Raw genomic sequence first — 18,997 nt, forward strand, 5'->3', positions numbered from 1 at the left:
AAGATTGTGTTCACTACTTACAGTCTTTTGTGTTTCCATATGAATTTCAAGAATTTTCTTCTTGTATTAAATGTGAAAAAACAGGATGGTTGTATCAGTACAACATGATTATTTACCCTTGTGATTACATGCCTGACTGGGAGCTGTGATGTGCTGCTGATGCCCAGCATCATGGCAGAGTATCTTACCATGTATCACTAGCCTGGGAAAAGATCATAATTAAAAATTCAAAGTATGGTTTCTACAAAATGAATATTGCTTTCATGCAGTTGTAAAGTTGAAAAATCACAGGTCAAACTATCATTAAGTCTTGGGCAGTTAATATTGTAGCATTTGGTAGTAAAGCATAAAATTGGGGAAAAAAAAACAAAATAGAAAAAGACCTCCACATTACTACTCAAACATTACCATTTAAAGTATTTTTATACTTTTTTGTATTGTTTTCTGAAGACTGGATTTAACTTTTCTGCACATGTTGCATTTACAATATTCAGTTCAGTTCAGTTCAGTCACTCAGTCGTGTCCGACTCTGCAACCCCATGAACTGCAGCACACCATGCCTCCCTGTCCATCACCAACTCCTGGAGTTCACTCAAACTCACGTCCATCGAGTTGGTGATGCCATCCAGCCATCTCATCCTCTGTCGTCCCTTTCTCCTCCTGCCCCCAATCCCTCCCAGCATCAGAGTCTTTTCAAATGAGTCAACTCTTAGCATGCTGTGGCCAAAGTACTGGAGTTTCAGCTTTAGCATCAGTCCTTCCAATGAACACCCAGGACTGGTCTCCTTTAGGATGGACTGGTTGGATCTCCTTGCAGTCCAATGGACTCTCAAGAGTCTTTTCCAACACCACAGTTCAAAAGCATCAATTCTTCGGCACTCAGCTTTCTTCACAGTCCAACTCTCACATTCATACATGACCACTGGAAAACCATAGCTTTGACTAGATGGACCTTTGCTGGTAAAGTAATGTCTCTGCTTTTGAATATGCTATCTAGGTTGGTCATAACTTTCCTTCCAAGGAGTAAGCATCTTTTAATTTCATGGCTGCAATCACCATCTGCAGTGATTTTGGAGCCCCCAAAAATAAAGTCTGACACTGTTTCCACTGTTTCCCCATCTATTTCCCATGAAGTGATGGGACCAGATGCCATGATCTTAGTTTTCTGAATGTTGAGCTTTAAGCCATCTTTTTCCACTCTCCTCTTTCACTTTCATCAAGAGGCTTTTTAGTTCCTCTTCACTTTTTGCCATAACGATGGTGTTATCTGCATATCTGAGGTTATTGATATTTCTCCCAGCAATCTTGATTCCAGTTTGTGCTTCTTCCAGCCCAATGTTTCTCATGATGTACTCTGCATATAAGTTAAATAAGCAGGGTGACAATATACAGCCTTGAAGTACTCCTTTTCCTATTTGTAACCAGTCTGTTGTTCCATGTCCACTTTTAACTGTTGCTTCCTGCCTGCATATAGGTTTCTCAAGAGGCAGGTCAGGTGGTCTGGTATTCCCATCTCTTTCAGAATTTTCCACAGTATACTAATTCACTAAGTTCTTATCAGCCATTTCCCATAAATACTTCTTAATTGTGGCTCAACAGGAAAGAATCAGCCTGTCAATGCAGGAAAATTCCCTGTAGAAGGAAATGGCAACCCAGTCCAGTATTCCTGCCTGGGAAATCCCATGGACAAGGAGCCTGGAGGGCTACAGTCCATGGGGTTGCAAAGAGTTGGACACAACTTAGCGACTAAACAGTGTGCTTATTCACTAAGTTCTTAGCCTTTTCCCATAAACTCCTCCTGCTGCTGCTGCTGCTAAGTTGCTTCAGTCATGTCTGACTCTGTGTGACCCCAGAGACGGCAGCCCATCAGGCTCCCCCTGTCCCTGGGATTTTCCAGGCATGAACACTGGAGTGAGTAATAGCTGGATATTATTCAGCTTTAGAAGTACAAGGGGAATTTTCCCCACTTTCACTCAATAACATATATATGTAAGTATATACAACTCTGTTACAACAAATTAATAATGATGAAGAGTGTGAGTTTTGGACTCAGGGAGACTTGGTTGAATCCCTGCTTTCTGAGTTGTTATTAGACTGCATTAACGGCAAACTGTTATCTGTTCTCTCCAGGCCTTAGTTTTCTATTTTGTAAAACAGGTGAAATAGTAATGGCTCATATAATGTCATAATGAAGACTAAAAAAGATAGCATATATAAAATGCTTAACTTGGAAGCTTACATATGATAACCTAACATCAGGAGACACCATAGCATAACAGTTTATCGTATGGTTTCTGGAATCATAGTTCTTTAATCCAACCTGGTTCCAACACTCTTAACTGTTTGGTAAACTTACTTACTCAGTCAAGGCTTAGTTACCTCATTTATAAAAAGATACTAATGGTGTACTTGAGGCTGTACAATTCTTGAATGGCTAAAGTGGAAGTTCATTTCAGGCACATTGTGAGTTAGCTGGATTTAGTAGAAATGCAGACAATAATTTACTTGATTATCATGATAAAGACTCTATAAAGACTCTAATCTTCAGTTTCCTCAAACCTTCTCAGTAAGAATATGAAACTTGTTCTCAGTCATGGCTTTTATGGAATGAGTATTAACCAAAACTCATGAATAGTTTTTCCTATAGAAGCGTCCTGTGGAAGACTGGTTTATTAGTTATATATCTCTAGCCTACTATAGAAAATGAACATATGTGGTATGCTTAATGCTGTTGTTTAGTTACTAAGTCATGTCTGACTACTTTGTGAGTCCATGGACTGTAGCTCACCAGACTCTTCTCTCCTTGGTATTTCCCAGATAAGAATATTGGAGTAGGTTGTCATTTCCTTCCCTAGGGAATCTTTCTGACCCAGGTATCAAACTTGGAGATAATTGCACATTATAAGGCTAAATGTAAGAGCACTTTGTATGGAAACATATATAATAGTGATTTGTTTTTTGAAAGATAATGAAAAAAATCCTTATATATAATTAAATATTTTTATATAATTAGGATCTTGGAGAATAGTATGAAGCATGCATACTAGGTTGTTATTACTGTTGATCTAGTGGAGATAGGATATGTGAAAACTAGATTGTGGGTGAAGTGATGGTAGTAGGGAGTGGTAAGGAGAAAAATAAAGGACTCTGTCATAAAAACAGCATGTACAATATCCGACTTGTAGAAAATCAGCTTATATGAGTGTGTGTATGTGCATAAAATAATACATGAAAGATTGTTCACTTAAATATTAATGGTGTTTACCTGAGGGTGATGGGTTTATATAACTTTTAATTTTAAATATTTTTATACTTTTTCTCTTGTTTAATAATTATAATAATAAGCATTTATTATAATTGAGAAAAGATACAGCTACTTTTTTTCTGGTTCTGGCTATGAGAGCCAAGTCATTTTCTTTTTTTTCCCTTCCCATCCCATTTTTTAAAGTTGAGGTACTGTTGATTTATAATATTAGTTTCAGGTGTACAACATCATGATTGAGTATTTTGAATATAATATACTCCATGTAAAGTTGTTATAAAATATTGGCTCTACTCCTTGTGCTGTACAATGTGTTCTTGTAGCTTATTTTATGCACAGTTCAGTTCAGTTCAGTTCAGTCGCTCAGTCGTGTCCGACTCTTTGCGACCCCATGAATCGCAGCACGCAAGGCCTCTCTGACCATCACCAACTCCCGGAGTTCACTCAGACTCACATCCATCGAGTCAGTGATACCATCCAGCCATCTCATCCTGTCATCCCCTTCTCCTCCTGCCCTCAATCCCTCCCAGCATCAGAGTCTTTTCCAGTGAGTCAACTCTTCGCACGAGGTGGCCAAAGTACTGGAGTTTCAGCTTCAGCATCATTCCCTCTGAAGAAATCCCAGGGCTGATCTCCTTCAGAATGGATTGGTTGGATCCCCTTGCAGTCCAAGGGACTCTCAAGAGCCTTCTCCAACACCACAGTAGTTTGTACCTATTACAAATAGGTATAATACCCTCCCCTTCTCTCTCCTCACTGGTAACCACTAGTTTGTTCTCCAAATGCATGAATGTGTTTCTGTTTTTTTACATTCATTCAAAATATTCATTCATTTTTTTTTTAGTTTTGGGATTCCAGATATATATGATAATACTCAGTATTTGTCTTTCTCTGAGTTATTATGCATAATATCCTCCAGGTCCATCTATGTTGTTATAAATGACAAAATTTCATTCTATTTTTAGCTGCTTAGTATTCTATTCTGTATACACACACACACACACACACACACACACACACACACCTCTTATCTTCTTTATTCATTCATCTGCACATCATAAACACTTAGGCTACTACCATATCATGGCTCGTGTAAATATTGCTGCTAAGAACATTTGGGTGAATTTATGTTTTTGAATTAGTGTTTTTATTTTCTTTAGATAAACACCCAGGAGTAGAACTGCAAGATCATATGGTAGTTCTATTTTTAGTTTTTGGGACTCCCTCCATACAGTTTTCTATAGTGGCTACACCAGTTTATATTCCTATCAACAGTGTACAAGTGTTCCCATGTCCTGGCCACCACTGATTATTTATCTTTTTGATGATAGCCATTCTGACCAGTGTGAGGTGATATCTCACTGTGGTTTTGATTTGCATTTCTCTGAGGATTATGTAAGTTGAACATCTTTTCATGTCCTATTGGCCAACTGTATGACTTAATTAGAAAAATATTTATTCATATCTTGCCCCTTTTCAGCCAAGTTTTCTGTTTTTTATTGTTGAGGTGACTCAGTTCTTTATTTGGATATTAACCCCTTATCTGTTACATGGTTTGAAGTATTTTCTTCCATTCAGTAGTAGGGTGTTTTCTCATTTTGTTAATTGTTTCTTTTGTTTTGCAGAAGGTTTTGAATTTTATATTGTCCCATTTGTTGATTTTTTCTTTTGTTGTTTGTGCTTTTGGTACAAGTATTATTATTACCATTATCTTGTATTAACCTATAATGGAGTATAATCTATGTTGTTGTTGTTCAGTTGCTCAATCATGTCTGACTCCTTGAGACCCCATGGACTGCAGCAAGCCAGGCCTCCCTGTCCTTCACCATCTCCTAGAGCTTGCTCAAGCTCATGTCCATTGTGTCAGTGACACCATCCAACCATCTTGTCCTCTGTTGTCCCTTTCTTCTCTTGCCTTCAATCTTTCCCAGCATCAAGGTCTTTTCTAATAAGTCAGCTCTTTGCATCAGGTGGCCAAAGTATTGGAGTTTCAGCCTCAGCATCAGTCCTTCCAATGAATGGTCAGGATCGATTTCCTTTAGGACTGACTGGTTTGATCGCCTTGCAGTCCAAGGGACTCTCAAGAGTCTTCTACAACAGCACAGTTCAAAAACATCAATTCTTTGGTGCTCAGCCTTCTTTATAGTCCAGCTCTCACATTCATTCATGACTACTGGAAAAGCCATAGCTTTGACTATCTGGACTTTTGTTGGTAGAGTAATATCTCTGCTTTTTAATGTGCTGTCTAGGTTTGTCAGAGCTTTTCTTCTAAAGAACAAGCATCTTTTGATTTCATGGCTGCAGTCACCATCTGTACTGACTTTGGACCCCCCCAAAATAAAGTCTTTCCCTATTTCCATTGTTTCCCCATCTATTTGCCATGAAGTGATGGGACCAGATGCCATTGTCTTAGTTTTCTGAATGTTGACTTTTAAACCATCTTTTTCACTCTTCTCTTTTACTTTCATCAAGAGACTCCTCAGCTCCTCTTTGCTTTCTGCCATAAGGGTGGTGTCATCTGCATATCTGAGTTTATTGATATTTCTCCTGCCAATCTTATTTCTAGCTTGTGCTTCATCCAGCCCAGCATTTCGCATGATGTACTCTGCACTTAACTTAAATAAGCAGGGTGACAATATACACCTTGCTGTACTCCTTTCCCAATTTGGAACCAGTCCATTACATATCTAGCTCTAATTGTTGCTTCTGGACCTGCATGCAGGTTTTGTAGGAGGCAGGTCAGGTGGTCTGGTATTCCCATCTCTTTGAGAATTTTCCAGAGTTTGTTGTGATCCACACAGTCAAAGGCTTTGGCGTAGTCAATGAAGCAGAAGTAGGGGTTCTTCTGGAATTCTCTTGCTTTCTCTATGATCCAGTGTATGTTGTCAATTTGATCTCTAGTTCCTCTGCTTTTTTTAAGTCCAGCTTGAATATCTGAAAGTTCTTGATTCATGAACTGTTGAAGCCTGGCTTGGAGAATTTTGAGCATTGCTCTGCTAGCATGTGAGATGAGTGCAGTTGTGCAGTAGTTTGAACATTGAGTAAAATGCTCAGTAGTTTTATAGTGTAATCTGTAAAAATACTGAATTGCTATGCTGTACACCGGAAACTGATATAAGATTGCAAATCAACTATATACCAATGAAAAAACGGCCTAAATCTGTTCTCTGTGTTTCTGCTTTTTCATATCTTACTGTAAGTAAACTCCCCTCCCCTGCCCTCGCCTCTGCCCCAGGAATCTGGAGCTGCCTGCATTGAAAAAAAGCAGATCTACTTCCTAGATTTGCGTTTGTACCAGTCCCTGTGTTCACTGTTCTTTGTTTTGAGGGTTTTTGCATATTTATCTTATAGATCATCTTCTGAAACTGAGAATAGTAATGAGAATGTCTGGAATCTAAATATAAAGACAAGAGTCTCTGACTATGGTCATGCCTAAACAGCTTGCATTAAACTAATCATTCTACAAAAAATAACTATAAAACCTTGACAAAATACATAAAAAGAACATTCTAAGGCACTAGACAGCAGTTAACACAGAAAAGACTTCAGGGGATACAATTCCAAGAAGGGAGCAACAAGGAGATGAGTTCCACATTCACCTTGGGGGTTTTCCCCTGAGGAATAGCAATCAGTAGGGCAGGACAATGTAGATAGGAAGGCATAAGGAAAGATTGGTGTGAAAAAAGAATACTGTCTCAGCAAAAAGCAGTAGATTTTCCTCAGACTGAACTGAGGAAATAAAGGTTTGGTGCTATAGCCAGTAAGGCAGTTGGGGTTTGAGAAACAAATTCTGGAAAAGGAGGACCACAGAGAAGGAAGATCAAAGGGTAATATAATCTCCTTTCAAGGCATTTTTGATTTCTCAACTAGCCATTCATATACAAGATGAGATTTCAAAAAAAATCTAGTAGAAAGCAGAAATTGGGAGTCTAAAGTGCTGAGAGATGTTTTAGGAGTCATGATTTTTCAGAGTACAAAAATAGGAATTCAGGGATTGCTAAGGTGGAGGTATCCTAAAAACAGTTCAGGTTTGCAGCTGAGATCTCAGAAAGGTCATATTCCTGAGTAAGAGTCACATTCCAGAAATAAGAGCAAAAGTGGTTTAGGTTATTTTTACAACATGAATCCTTAAATGGGATCAAACTGATCTGTTTTTACTCTATCTGCTACTTGAGGAAAATTTAACCTTTGTTGCATTACTATATCCATTGTCTTTACAATGTCAAAAATATAATGTGCAACATTCAATTAAAAATATGGAAGCATATGAAGAAACAGGATAAATGATCAAGAACCTATCAAGAATACCAAACTATCAAGAATAGTTTTATGGTTTCAGAAATTTCTTCAAGGCCTTTTTCATATCTTTGTTCCTAAGACTATATATTATTGGATTAAGAAGTGGGGTGACAACAGAATAAAACAGAGTCACAGTCATCTGCATTCCAGCACCATGCTCAGATGCTGGGCTCCCATACATGACCACTTCTGAGCCATAGAACAGTGAAACCACAGTCAGATGAGACCCGCAGGTGGAGAAAGCCTTCCTTTGTCCAGCTGCTGAAGGAGCTTTCAATACAGCTTTTATGACCAAAGCATAGGACCCCATGATGAAGAGAAAGAGAATGATGAGGGGAATAGGACTTAGAGTGGAGAAGACAAGCTCCATCACAGGAGCTTTTTTGCAGGTGAGTGCTAGAAGAGGACCTGGGTCACACAGGAAATGGTCAATGATCCTGGATCCACAGAAGGACATTTGGGAGATGAGGATGACAGGAATCAAAAACCAGAGAAAACCAAGTACCCAGCAGCTGATCACAAGATTGGTGCAGAGGCGTCCAGTCATGAGGGTGGGGTAATGTAGAGGTTGGCAGATGGCAAGGTATCGATCAAATGCCATAATAGCCAAGAAAAAGCTTTCTGTAGAACCCAAGGAGAAGAAAAAGTAGAACTGGAGAAGGCACCCAGAGAAGGAGATGAGCTTGTTGTCAGAGAGGAAGTTGGCCAACATGTTGGGGACAGTGGAGGTGACATACCAGATCTCCAGGAAGGAAAAGTTGGCGAGCAGGATGTACATGGGGGTGTGGAGTCTCTGATCCCAGCACACAGCACAGATGATAGAACCATTGCCCATGAGGGTCAGGAGGTAGACAGCAGAGAAGAGCACAAAGAGGAGAATCTGCCCCTCCCTGGGGCAAGGGAAGCCCAAGAGGATGAAGCCAGTGATGGTGCTGGAGTTGTTGGGGGTGTTGGAGATTTTCATGGATCTGGAAAAGACCAGCAAATATCAAATGAGTTTGTATAGAGACATGAGGACTCAGATTTATACTTAAATAATCTTGGGAAAGATATAAGAACTTGCATGCCTGAGTGCTAAGTCACTTTAGTCATGTCCAACTCTTTGCAACCCTAGGGACTGTAGCCTGCCAGGTTCCTCTGTCCACGGAATTCTCTAGGCAAGAATACTAGGATGGGTTGTCATGCTCTTTTCCAGGGGATCTTCCCAACCCAGGGATCGAACCCACATCTTTTATGTCTCCTGCATTGACCGGCAGATTCTTTACCATTAGTGCCACTTGGGAAGCCCATAAAGGCTTATATCAATAATTTATATAACATATCAATAATTTTTTCTTGAAAGATGAAATATTGACCTGGGTTTCCTCTTTATTCTCATTTATATTTTCATCTTGGATTCCATAAAATTTCTGGTCAGAATAGATAAACCTTTCTAGTAAAGTGTTGTAGTGGTATTTGAAGATTATATAGACTTAATAGAGAAGACTCTTGAGAGTCCCTCGGACTGCAAGGAGATCCAACCAGTCCATTCTGAAGGAGATCAGCCCTGGGATTTCTTTGGAAGGAATGATGCTAAAGCTGAAACTCCAGTACTTTGGCCACTTCATGTGAAGAGTTGACTCAATGGAAAAGACTGATGCTGGGAGGGATTGGGGGCAGGAGGAGAAGGGGACGACAGAGGATGAGATGGCTGGATGGCATCACCGACTCGATGGACGTGAGTCTGAGTGGACTCTGGGAGTTGGTGATGGACAGGGAGGCCTGGCGTGCTGCGCTTCATGGGGTCGCAAAGAGTCGGACATGACTGAGCGACTGAACTGAACTGAATAGAGAATATACATATAAGTATATTACCTTTAGGGCTTCCCAGGTGGCGCTAGTGGTAAAGAACCCGTCTGCCAATGCAGGAGCCATAAGAGACAAGGGCTCAATCCTAGGGTCAGGAAGATCCGCTGGTGGAGGGCATGGCAATCCACTCCAGTATTCTTGCCTGGAGAATCCTCATGGATAGAGAACCCTGGCAGGCTACAGTCCATAGGGTCACAAAGAGTCAGACATGACTGAAGTGACTTACCATGTATGCATACAAATATTACATTTAATAGAGTCTATCTATTGATCTATCTACCAACCAACCTACTGGTCTATTGTCACAAAAATGGAATGGATTTCTTCCACTTTTCAAAGAGGTGACATCATGGTAGTTGTGCCAGAAGTTAAGTCAAACTATGTTGCACATTTATACATTATCTTACAGGGTTCTGATTGATTTCAAGATCAATGTTCAAGATTACTTAACAAAAGTATTCTCATTTAGAACAACAGAAAAAGACATGTTGCAGATATGCAAACTTTAAAAGCTACCCTGCCTTGAGATGCTCCAAGTAGTTACTGGAAAGACCTATGTTGCCATGCAACACAAATTGATGGAACTTTTTGAATTACTTCTTCATGTGACTTTTGAAGCAGCCTTTATTTCAAACTAAATGATTTAAATTATTAATTTCATAATGTTTTACACTAATCATCTATAATCATCAGATCGCAATCATCAGATCAACTAGAGGAAATTAGCCTTGATTTCTATTGTGTTAAAAAGGCAATCCTAGTCATTCTCAGTGGACATGTGTGTAAGAATTATTAACAGAGCATGTGAAACAGGTCTGCACTTACCTGGAACAGAGATATGAAGTTTTATAAGCTACAATTATTGATATATTTCTATCCCAATGATATGAGCTATGAATATTACTGATAACAAGGAATTCTAAATATTCAAATAGCAGTGGATTTGTAAGGATTCAAAACTAAAATTTTGCTTATCCTCCAATAACTACTTGGAGCATCTCAAGGCAGAGTAGCTTTTAAAGTTTGTATATCTGCAACATGTCTTTTTCTGTTGTTCTAAATCAGAATACTTTTGCTAAATAATCTTGCACATTGATCTTGAAATAAATCAGAACCCTGTAAGATAATGTTTAAATGTGCAATATAAAGAAAATCTATATTCCCTACCCTTTGTTCTATTGTAAATCCATATTTTACTTTTTGAAGTTTGATACAGGGACTCAGGAAGTCTAATAATTTCCTATCAGAAATAGTCAATTTTTGAGAAACCTCCAGGATCAGGAGCAAAAGGTGGTGGCAGCAAGGTGTCATCCCTTCTCATGTAAAGGTGTGGCTGCTTACATGATGTGTTGGAGGAGGAATACAATTGTGTTGGTTGGAGGCAGGGGAACAAAGCTGTGGCAGAGATTATAATACAATACATATTCTTAAAAAACCCTTTCTGGGTCATTTTAAACAAGATTCCATGATTCCTATTGCATAAGGGATGCTTGAGGCCAATAAAATTCTTGCAGATCTGGCAGATTGTCTTTATATAACTGGACTGGAATTAGATTTAATGGACTCTATTTGGTGAGGGGGAGAGTGTGTAGGTTCTGGTACCTATCCCATGCAATTCCATTTACTATCTTTTTCTCTTCTGCTTTTAGGGGTCCAGTAAATTTCTGAGGCCACACATTTATTTTTTTTTTTTATAAAGGAGAGTTGAAGGAAGACAGCAGTGACTTTTAATATCTGAGGGACTTTTAAGTCACTCTGTACCAGTTGCACTCATGAGCAATGACAGTACTCATTTACCCTTTTATTGCTTCTTCCCCTGGCTTTTGTAGTGTGTTTACAAAGTTATATTAGTTGCATGAGCCCATTGATTTGTAAAGAATAAAATTAGGGACTCAAAAGAATAATTCTGCTATGTGAAAAGGTCCTTAATGAGTTCTAAGTATTTTAGAATCTAAAGATAAATCTAGATTTGCCAGCCAGGATTAATCCTAACTTTGCCAGAATCCTTTGCTCCACATTAACACTGCAGGCTGATGCTCATTATGAAATGTCCTAACAAAGTCTGTGTCTGTGCAAAAAAAAAGCATAAGTCTATAATTCTTGTACTGATTCAGAGGAAAGAATTATGATCAATTAAAAACAATTGTTAAGTGTTTTTGACCAGGTTTGCTTTGCTGATATTCCTGAAATTTCATTTTAGGAGTAAGCATCTGCTCAACAATCATATAAGGTCATAACTGACCTCTTCAATTGAATGCTGAATAACTTTTTTGGTGAAATTTATGTCAGTGTAGTTTTTCTCCATTATCTAACCCTCACATTGATTCCATCAGAAATTATTGTTAGTTTTTCTCATGTCTAACACGCTCTTGTTTAAGCTATCATCTTTTCTTCCCTGGATCACTGTGATACTGTCCTCACTGGCTTCCTGTTTCACCCTTGCCTCTAGATAGTGTGTTATCCCTGTCATGGCCAGAGTACTCTAAAAAAGAAACTCAGATCAGTCCCTTTTCCTGTGCGCATACTTCACTTAGCTTCCCAAAGCACTGAAAATAAAATCTTCAAACCACACTATTAGATGACCCCTTGTAACATCTCCCACCTCATCTCATGACTGTATTAATCAATCATGTACATACTATATCTCTCAAACACATACATACACACACACATAGAAACACACATTCTGTTTTGCAAAGGACTCTGAAGTTTGAATTTAATATAACTGATGTGTTACATTAACACCGTTTCTGACTAACAGAAAGTTAGTCCTCTATTGATTTTTTAATTTAAATTCAAAATATAAGAATTCTTAGCTCACTGTCTATACAAGAATGGGCAGCAGGCCAGATCTGGGCCATTGGCCATAACTTGCTGGCTCCTGTTTCATGCATTTTTAAGGATAGGAAAGCAACGATCATCACTGTACTGTGGCACAAGAGAAGCTCCTTGGTCCAGCAAGAATCTTATTAGATAGAAAGGGAGGAGACCACTAGAGGCAGCTAGAATCAGCCTAATCTTCTCAGGTAGCACCTTTGGGCCAGCTTTAGCTTAATAAAAAAGATGAGCTTCCAAAGCCATTTGCCTCTTTCTCTCTCTGTCTCTACACACACACACACACACACACACACACACACACACACACACACGCTCATGCATGCACGGCTTCCCTCTTCCCCACAGCACTTCGGTAATATAACATTGGCCTTCTTTCAGTTTCTAGAAATAGCCAAGTACTTTTCTGACCCAGGGTTTTTTGTTCTTGTTGTCCTCCATGGTCATTCTTAATTCCTAGTTCTCAGCACAGTATGAGGAAGATAGTATATATTTGTTATTTTTTTTGAGAGAAATGATTGTCCTCACTGTTACCAACATAGAGAATATGGATAGATAATATGGAGATATCTACCAATTACTTTCTTTGAGCTTCAAAGAGCCTGTGAGATGAAGTTTTAGGAAATAAATTATATAAGAAAGGGCTCCAAATGATCTGAGACTATGAGAGTATTGGCCCAGACATGAGAGGAATCCATTCAAAGGAACTAATGGGAGGTAAGGTTCTGTGTGGAACAACATGTCCCACCCCAGGTGGCTTACTCTGTATTGCTAGAGATAATAATGGTCTCCAGCTGTAGAGGTTAAAATAGGAGATAGGGAGGGTAGGTTGGAAATTCCAGGTTTAGCATCATGACAGAGTTGCTCAGCGGCTCTAGTGGAGTCTTCTACTGTCTCTAAACTTTGGTTTCTTTATGTGAAAAGGGAGTAGGGTTATATAATTTTTAATAACCTTTCATTATAACATGCTTACCCCTACTCCAAGTATACTACAAGTACACATGATATGAAGGTTTTATAGATCTAGAGGTGATAATTTGTTTACATTTATCTCCCAGATAAGAAAATCCATTAGTTTGTCACATTTACATGAGGCAAAAATATCCAGGTGATTCCCTCTAGGGCAATTCTCCTACTTTGAGAGTCTGACAAAGCTGCCTCAGAAAATCAGATAAGTGTGAAAAAATGATTCTCTGTGTTTCATCACCATTTCATGCTCAATGTAACTATAAATTGTCAGTGGGTGTAAAAAAGATATTTTGAATAAGACATGTCATTTGCTACTCACCTTTTATTACTTCACTCCTTTGTACAGAAGAGCTGTGGTGTTCACCTGACACAAGGGTAAGCTGGAGCTGTCCAGAGAGGCAGGACAGTTCCCCTGAATTAGCTGCAGAAAGTTCTGTGGCAGAGGGAGTGGGAATATGCATACAGTGGTGTCAAATTTGTGTTATGCATGCAGGATGTTGGGACTGAGTTTATTAACAAAGCCAAGCAAGATAAACTACTCCCTGACCTCCATGCTATCTTGGAAAGGTTGGGTTAAACCCAATCTAGATTAGCCAGATTCTCAGATGTAATATATAAGATGAAGGAAAGATATTTCTCTGAAATTTTGCTTTTCTCCCAGGGCTAGTCCACAGAGGCACAACAGGGTAGAAGCATCATGCCCTGCTCTCACAATAGCACATCCATCTGCTTCATTTGGTTTGGTCAGGAGATGTCACAGCTGTCCCATTTCTGCAATGCTTTTGAAAACAAGAAAAACTCTCATTTCTGAGAAGTGGTAGGCAGTTGAAGCATAATAGAAGAGCAAAGGATTTGGAATAAGGAGTTGAGGGTATGATATACAACATATAAACTATTTCTAGTTCTTCCAACTGTAAAATGGGTACAGTAGCACTTTCACCAAACTACTGAGGACTCTGAATGATAAACATGTGAAACCTTGTCTAGGGCCTGACACACTGTAACGCATAGGAATTTTTAGCTGTATAATATACAGCTGAAGCAAAGTAAAAGGAAGCCTTATTTAGAGGATAGTAGTTTTCTCACTCTGTTGTATTTATTTCTCCTTTAAGCATTATATCATCTCCTTTCTTGAACAAGAGGATCATCCAGACCTGAAGTTTCTCTGAGTGTCTGGTCTTCCTGGAGAGGAGAGTTGGTCTTCCCTACAGAAACCATCAAGGGGTGAAGGAATAGAAACTGGGTGAAGATCTTTCTGTGGCTTGCTGAAGAATGCGAAAATTATAAGCAGAGACTCAAGAGAGTGAGAATCCATGAGGATCTATTTACCACTTCCAGAAGGATCTCTGTGTTAGGAGACTGTTCTTACTAGTTATTCCCTTCCTCTGGGACCTGTCTTCTCAGGAGACTATGCTTTTTCTACCTTTGTTTCCCAGTAGAGTAGAAAACATTACTTTTTCCAGCCCCAAACTTCTCAGTGATGGCATGAGATTTCATCAATCTTTTGCCAATATGAGCCAACTCAGAGCGCTGTTCAAGGGAAAGTCTATTAAAAAAACACAGTGTGGTGGCTGTTATGTGGAAGATGTTCCTGGGCCTCTAGTGAGTGCTGTCAATTATGGGTTTGGGGAACAAAGTCTTCTCTGATTCTCCTGAAGGAAGAGATGGGTTGGAGGTATGATGTGACCTCAGCCATAGAGGGCTGTGCAGTTACTCCAGGAATCAATCCTTTTCCAGGACCTCCCTGCTTCTTTTATAGATCTACCCTTTCTCATTTGTGGTTGAGGCCTGTGAGTCTCAAACAGGTGTCTCAATCAGGTGTCTTGATGGTTAACTCAGGTCCAAGAGAAGCCAGAGCCGAACATTCCTTAGCTCTACTCAGGGTTGCATCAGGGAGTTGGATCTAAGACTTCCTCATCTTGACAGAGGTACAGTGTTTTAGCACAACCCATTTCTTGTCCCTCTGTCTCATTTGTGAAGGAGTTTCAAATCAATGACTTATCAGGTTGTTTAACTTCCTTGTTTGAACTGCTTTGATGTTTCTCTCTGTTTACAACATGAGATTTGAAATTGGCAAACAGAGACAGTTGCAATTCAGCTGTAACTATTGTTACCCCTGTTGTAATTATATACATATATATATATTAATTTTATTATATTGAAGTATAACTGATTTAAAATGTTGTGATATTTTCAGATGGGCAGCAAAGGAATCAAGCTGTACATATACCTGTATCCATTCTTCCCCAAAGTCCCTTCCTATCCAGGCTGCCACATAATATTGAGCAGAGTTTCCTGTGCTAAACAGTAGGTCCATGTTTTATATTTTTCATTTTTTCCCACTATTTCTTGCAGAAGTCCTTGTGTCCCAGTCGGATTAAATTGCTTAGACACACAGTGGAATATCATATATTTCGGTGGGGTGGATAATTTTACCCTCTGAAAAGCAGACAAGAACACTGTGAATTAATGACTACCAATGGGAGAGTTAAGCCCTGTGGAGTGAGGATCCCAGGAGGTTAACTTAATCATGCAGAAGGGAGATAACTTATGAAGTGTTCTCTTTGCTTTCTTTCTTTCTTTCCTTTCCTTTTCTTTTTTTTTTTTTGTAGCCTCTCTTGTCATTGTTTCCCCAGCTCAAAATGTTTTCTCATAGAATTCTTGAAGGTGGTATTAGTGCATTGTAACAGAGCTCATTGGTTGCTGGTCCATATTCCCTTTGTATTTTCTCCTCCTTTCCACTTCAGCGCAACTTCAAGCTTCTACATTTGTTTGCCTGAGAGTTTTTTCATAACTGGAAAACCTGCTTTGGCTGCCCATTTTTCATTCTTTCAAGCTGAAAGTTAATGATCTCCACACTTCCTGAAACCCTCAGCTATGGACAAATTGGAATTGGAGTATCAGTATCCCAGCTCCTTTGGCAAAATATTGGGATAAGTCTGGAATGTCTAATTGCCTACCTTGGGATCCTCCAGAGGGATTAGCTTCATTTACGTCCAATGGGAGTTGATTTGACTATTTACCCTTTGTCCGAAGACTTCTCTTCCTTATTTGACTTTTCTCTATCAGTCTTCCCTTCATTACATAAATGAACTCTGCATTGGAATCTCTGTCTCAGGATTTATTTGGGGGACACCAATAAAGACATAGGGGCTGGTATATTTGGTCTAGCCACAATTTATGACACTTTTTAGATAATCAAGTTTGTATCCAGTTTCAAACAAATTTAAATATTCTTCCATTAAGCTTTTTAACAACTTAAATATTGGTATTGTCAGGTGGGTGCTATTCATTAGAATGGTTCCTTTAAGAGTACTATCATCAAACAGATGAATTATTATAAAAAATGTTTAACTCAGTCACAAAAAGGAATGATGTACTGAAATATGCTACAACTTGGGCTACTTTGGGAACTTTATGCTTAGTAAAAGAAGGCAGTCACAAAAAGTTACATATTGTATGATTCCTTCATAGGGGCTGTTCAGAATAGTCAAACCCATAGAGACAGGGAGCAGATTAGTGGCTGCCAGGTAACGTGGGGATGGTGAGGAGGGGGGAGTGACTTACTGTAACGGATATGAGGTGTTATTCTGGGGTGATGAACAAGCTTTGAAATTACAGACGAGTGGTGGCTGCACCACACTGTGAATGCACTAACTACCGCTAAATTGTATACTTTAAGATGTCTGATTGTATGTTATATGAATTTTGCCTCAATTAAAAAAATTAAATCCTAAATTTAATTAAAAAAAAAAAGGAGTACTATCATCAAAACACCACATATCTACAGTCAGGCCTTTTTACTGTGGAAGATGGAGCTTGCATGTAGATATTCCAGGTAAAGGAATAATGGATTCATGTGACAGGTCACTGACTTTTTTCTCTTAATTGGTTATTAGCAATAAACTTTCTTACAAGAGAAGTTTCAAAAGATAATATTCCACTGAGGACACATCTTGATTAACATGCCACTTGTGAGCATAATGCATAATGTGAGCATAATGTCTCTTCTCTTAGACAGCCCACAAGATTGCTGCATGACTCAGCGGCGGATGTCTGAAGTATAGATCCATTTTCTTGTAGAGCATGTGCAGTAGAGATTATTTCATTCTGTAGCCAAGCCAGTTGGTTTCTGAAGAGCTTTCAAGTCACGTTGTTACAGACCATTTTCCTAGAATGTCTGTACCACTGGTTAATTCAATACTATAAACAATTACAGAATGATACCACTATTTTTTCATACTCCTGTCTGGTGTCAGGTTACCCTTCATCATTTTCTGGTTTTAAATCCCATTATGGTTGGTTATAGGAGCCCATGGGTTTGCAAAGAATTGGATACTGCTGAGCACACACACACAGGGTTGGTTTGAGTAAATCTTTTCCTCGTTTTCTTCATTCTTTTTCCTCCTTTCTCCTTCCCTTTCCCTTTCTCTGTTTCCCTCCTTCCCCCTCTTGTCCTCTTCTCCCTCCCTGTCCCTCTTTCTCTTTGTCCTCAGTGCCTCACTTTCTCCCCTTTTTTCGTGCCTTCTTCCATGCTCCGCAGGCTTCCCTTGTGGTAAGGAATCCACCTGCAATGCGGGAGACCTGGCTTCAATCCCTGGGTTGGGAAGATTCCCTGGAGAAGGGAAAGGCTACCCACTCCAGTATTCTGGCCTGGAGAATTTCATGAACTGTATGGTCCATGATGTGGCAAAGAGTTGGACACGACTGAGAGACTTTAACTTTCACTTTCCATGCTGTGTGCTTAGTTGCTCAGTGTCCTAATCTTTGTGACCCCATGGACTGTAGCCCGCCAGGCTCCTCTGTCCATGAGGATTCTCCAAGCCAGAATACTGGAGTGGGTTGCCATGCCCTCCTCCAGGGGATCTTCCCAATCCAGGGATCAAACCCAGGTCTCCCTCATTGCAGGCAGATTCTTTACTGTCTGAGTCTCCAGGGAAGCCCAAGAATACTGAAGTGGGTAGCTTATCCCTTCTGCAGGGGATCTTCCTGATCCAGGAATGGAACCGGGGTCTTCTGCATTGCAGGTGGATTCTTTACCAGCTGAGCGACCAGGGAAGCCCTCCTTCTTCCAGACATACATACATAATATATATTTATACATATTTTCTTCACGTATACATCTGTTGATGGACATTTAAGTTGTTTTCATATCTTAAACATTGAGAATAGAGCTGCAATGAACATGGTAGTGCAGATGTCTCTTCAAGGTTGTTGATTTCAATTTCTTTGGATAAGTAGTTAGAAGAGGGATTCTTAGGTCATATGGTACTTGTAGTTTTAATTCTTTGAGGAAGCTTTGGATTGTCTGTTGATAGCCCTATCTTTTGTTTATCACTTTATCTCCATCCAATGATTAAAAGAAAGTTAATTTATAAATAAACTTAATAAGTAAATAAGCTTAATGAATAAATGAGTTTAATAAGTAAAACATTTTCTTTTTTAGATTTGTTGAGTTGTGAGTTAAAGACTGCCCATAAACCCCTCTGGTGTAACTTCTCCTCCATTCCCTGCCTAAGCAAAAATATAGAATAACATTTATAAAAATAAATGCTAATTGTTTAGGATTTAACAGTAATTAGAACAGCTTGTGGATTTTAAAAATGTTAGATTTAATTTTATCTTTTACATAGAGGAGACTGAGGCTCAGAGGATTTTAATCACTTTTTGACAGTACACAGCTAGTAAATAACAAAACTAGAACTCAAACCTAGGTCATAGGTGTTTGGGTCCGTTGCTCTTTGAGCTTGTGTCAGTGAGTTGTTGGGGCAATGATTGCATTCC

General features: G+C 39.1%; 1 protein-coding gene across 1 annotated transcript; it reads right to left on the reverse strand.

Annotated features, from left to right (window-relative positions):
• Window positions 1–2,384: 2,384 nt before the first annotated feature.
• On the reverse strand, window positions 2,385–8,525 carry LOC101119313 (olfactory receptor 11G2-like). Its single transcript, XM_027970606.2, has 3 exons — window positions 7,603–8,525; window positions 4,543–4,607; window positions 2,385–2,434 (listed from the first exon to the last, which is right to left on the reverse strand). Exons 1-3 carry the CDS (start codon window positions 8,523–8,525, stop codon window positions 2,385–2,387), a joined length of 1,038 nt encoding a protein of 345 aa, XP_027826407.2.
• Between the last annotated feature and the right edge of the window lie 10,472 nt (window positions 8,526–18,997).

This window comes from Ovis aries, chromosome 7, assembly GCF_016772045.2.
Source record: "Ovis aries strain OAR_USU_Benz2616 breed Rambouillet chromosome 7, ARS-UI_Ramb_v3.0, whole genome shotgun sequence".
Classification (NCBI taxonomy): domain Eukaryota; kingdom Metazoa; phylum Chordata; class Mammalia; order Artiodactyla; family Bovidae; genus Ovis; species Ovis aries.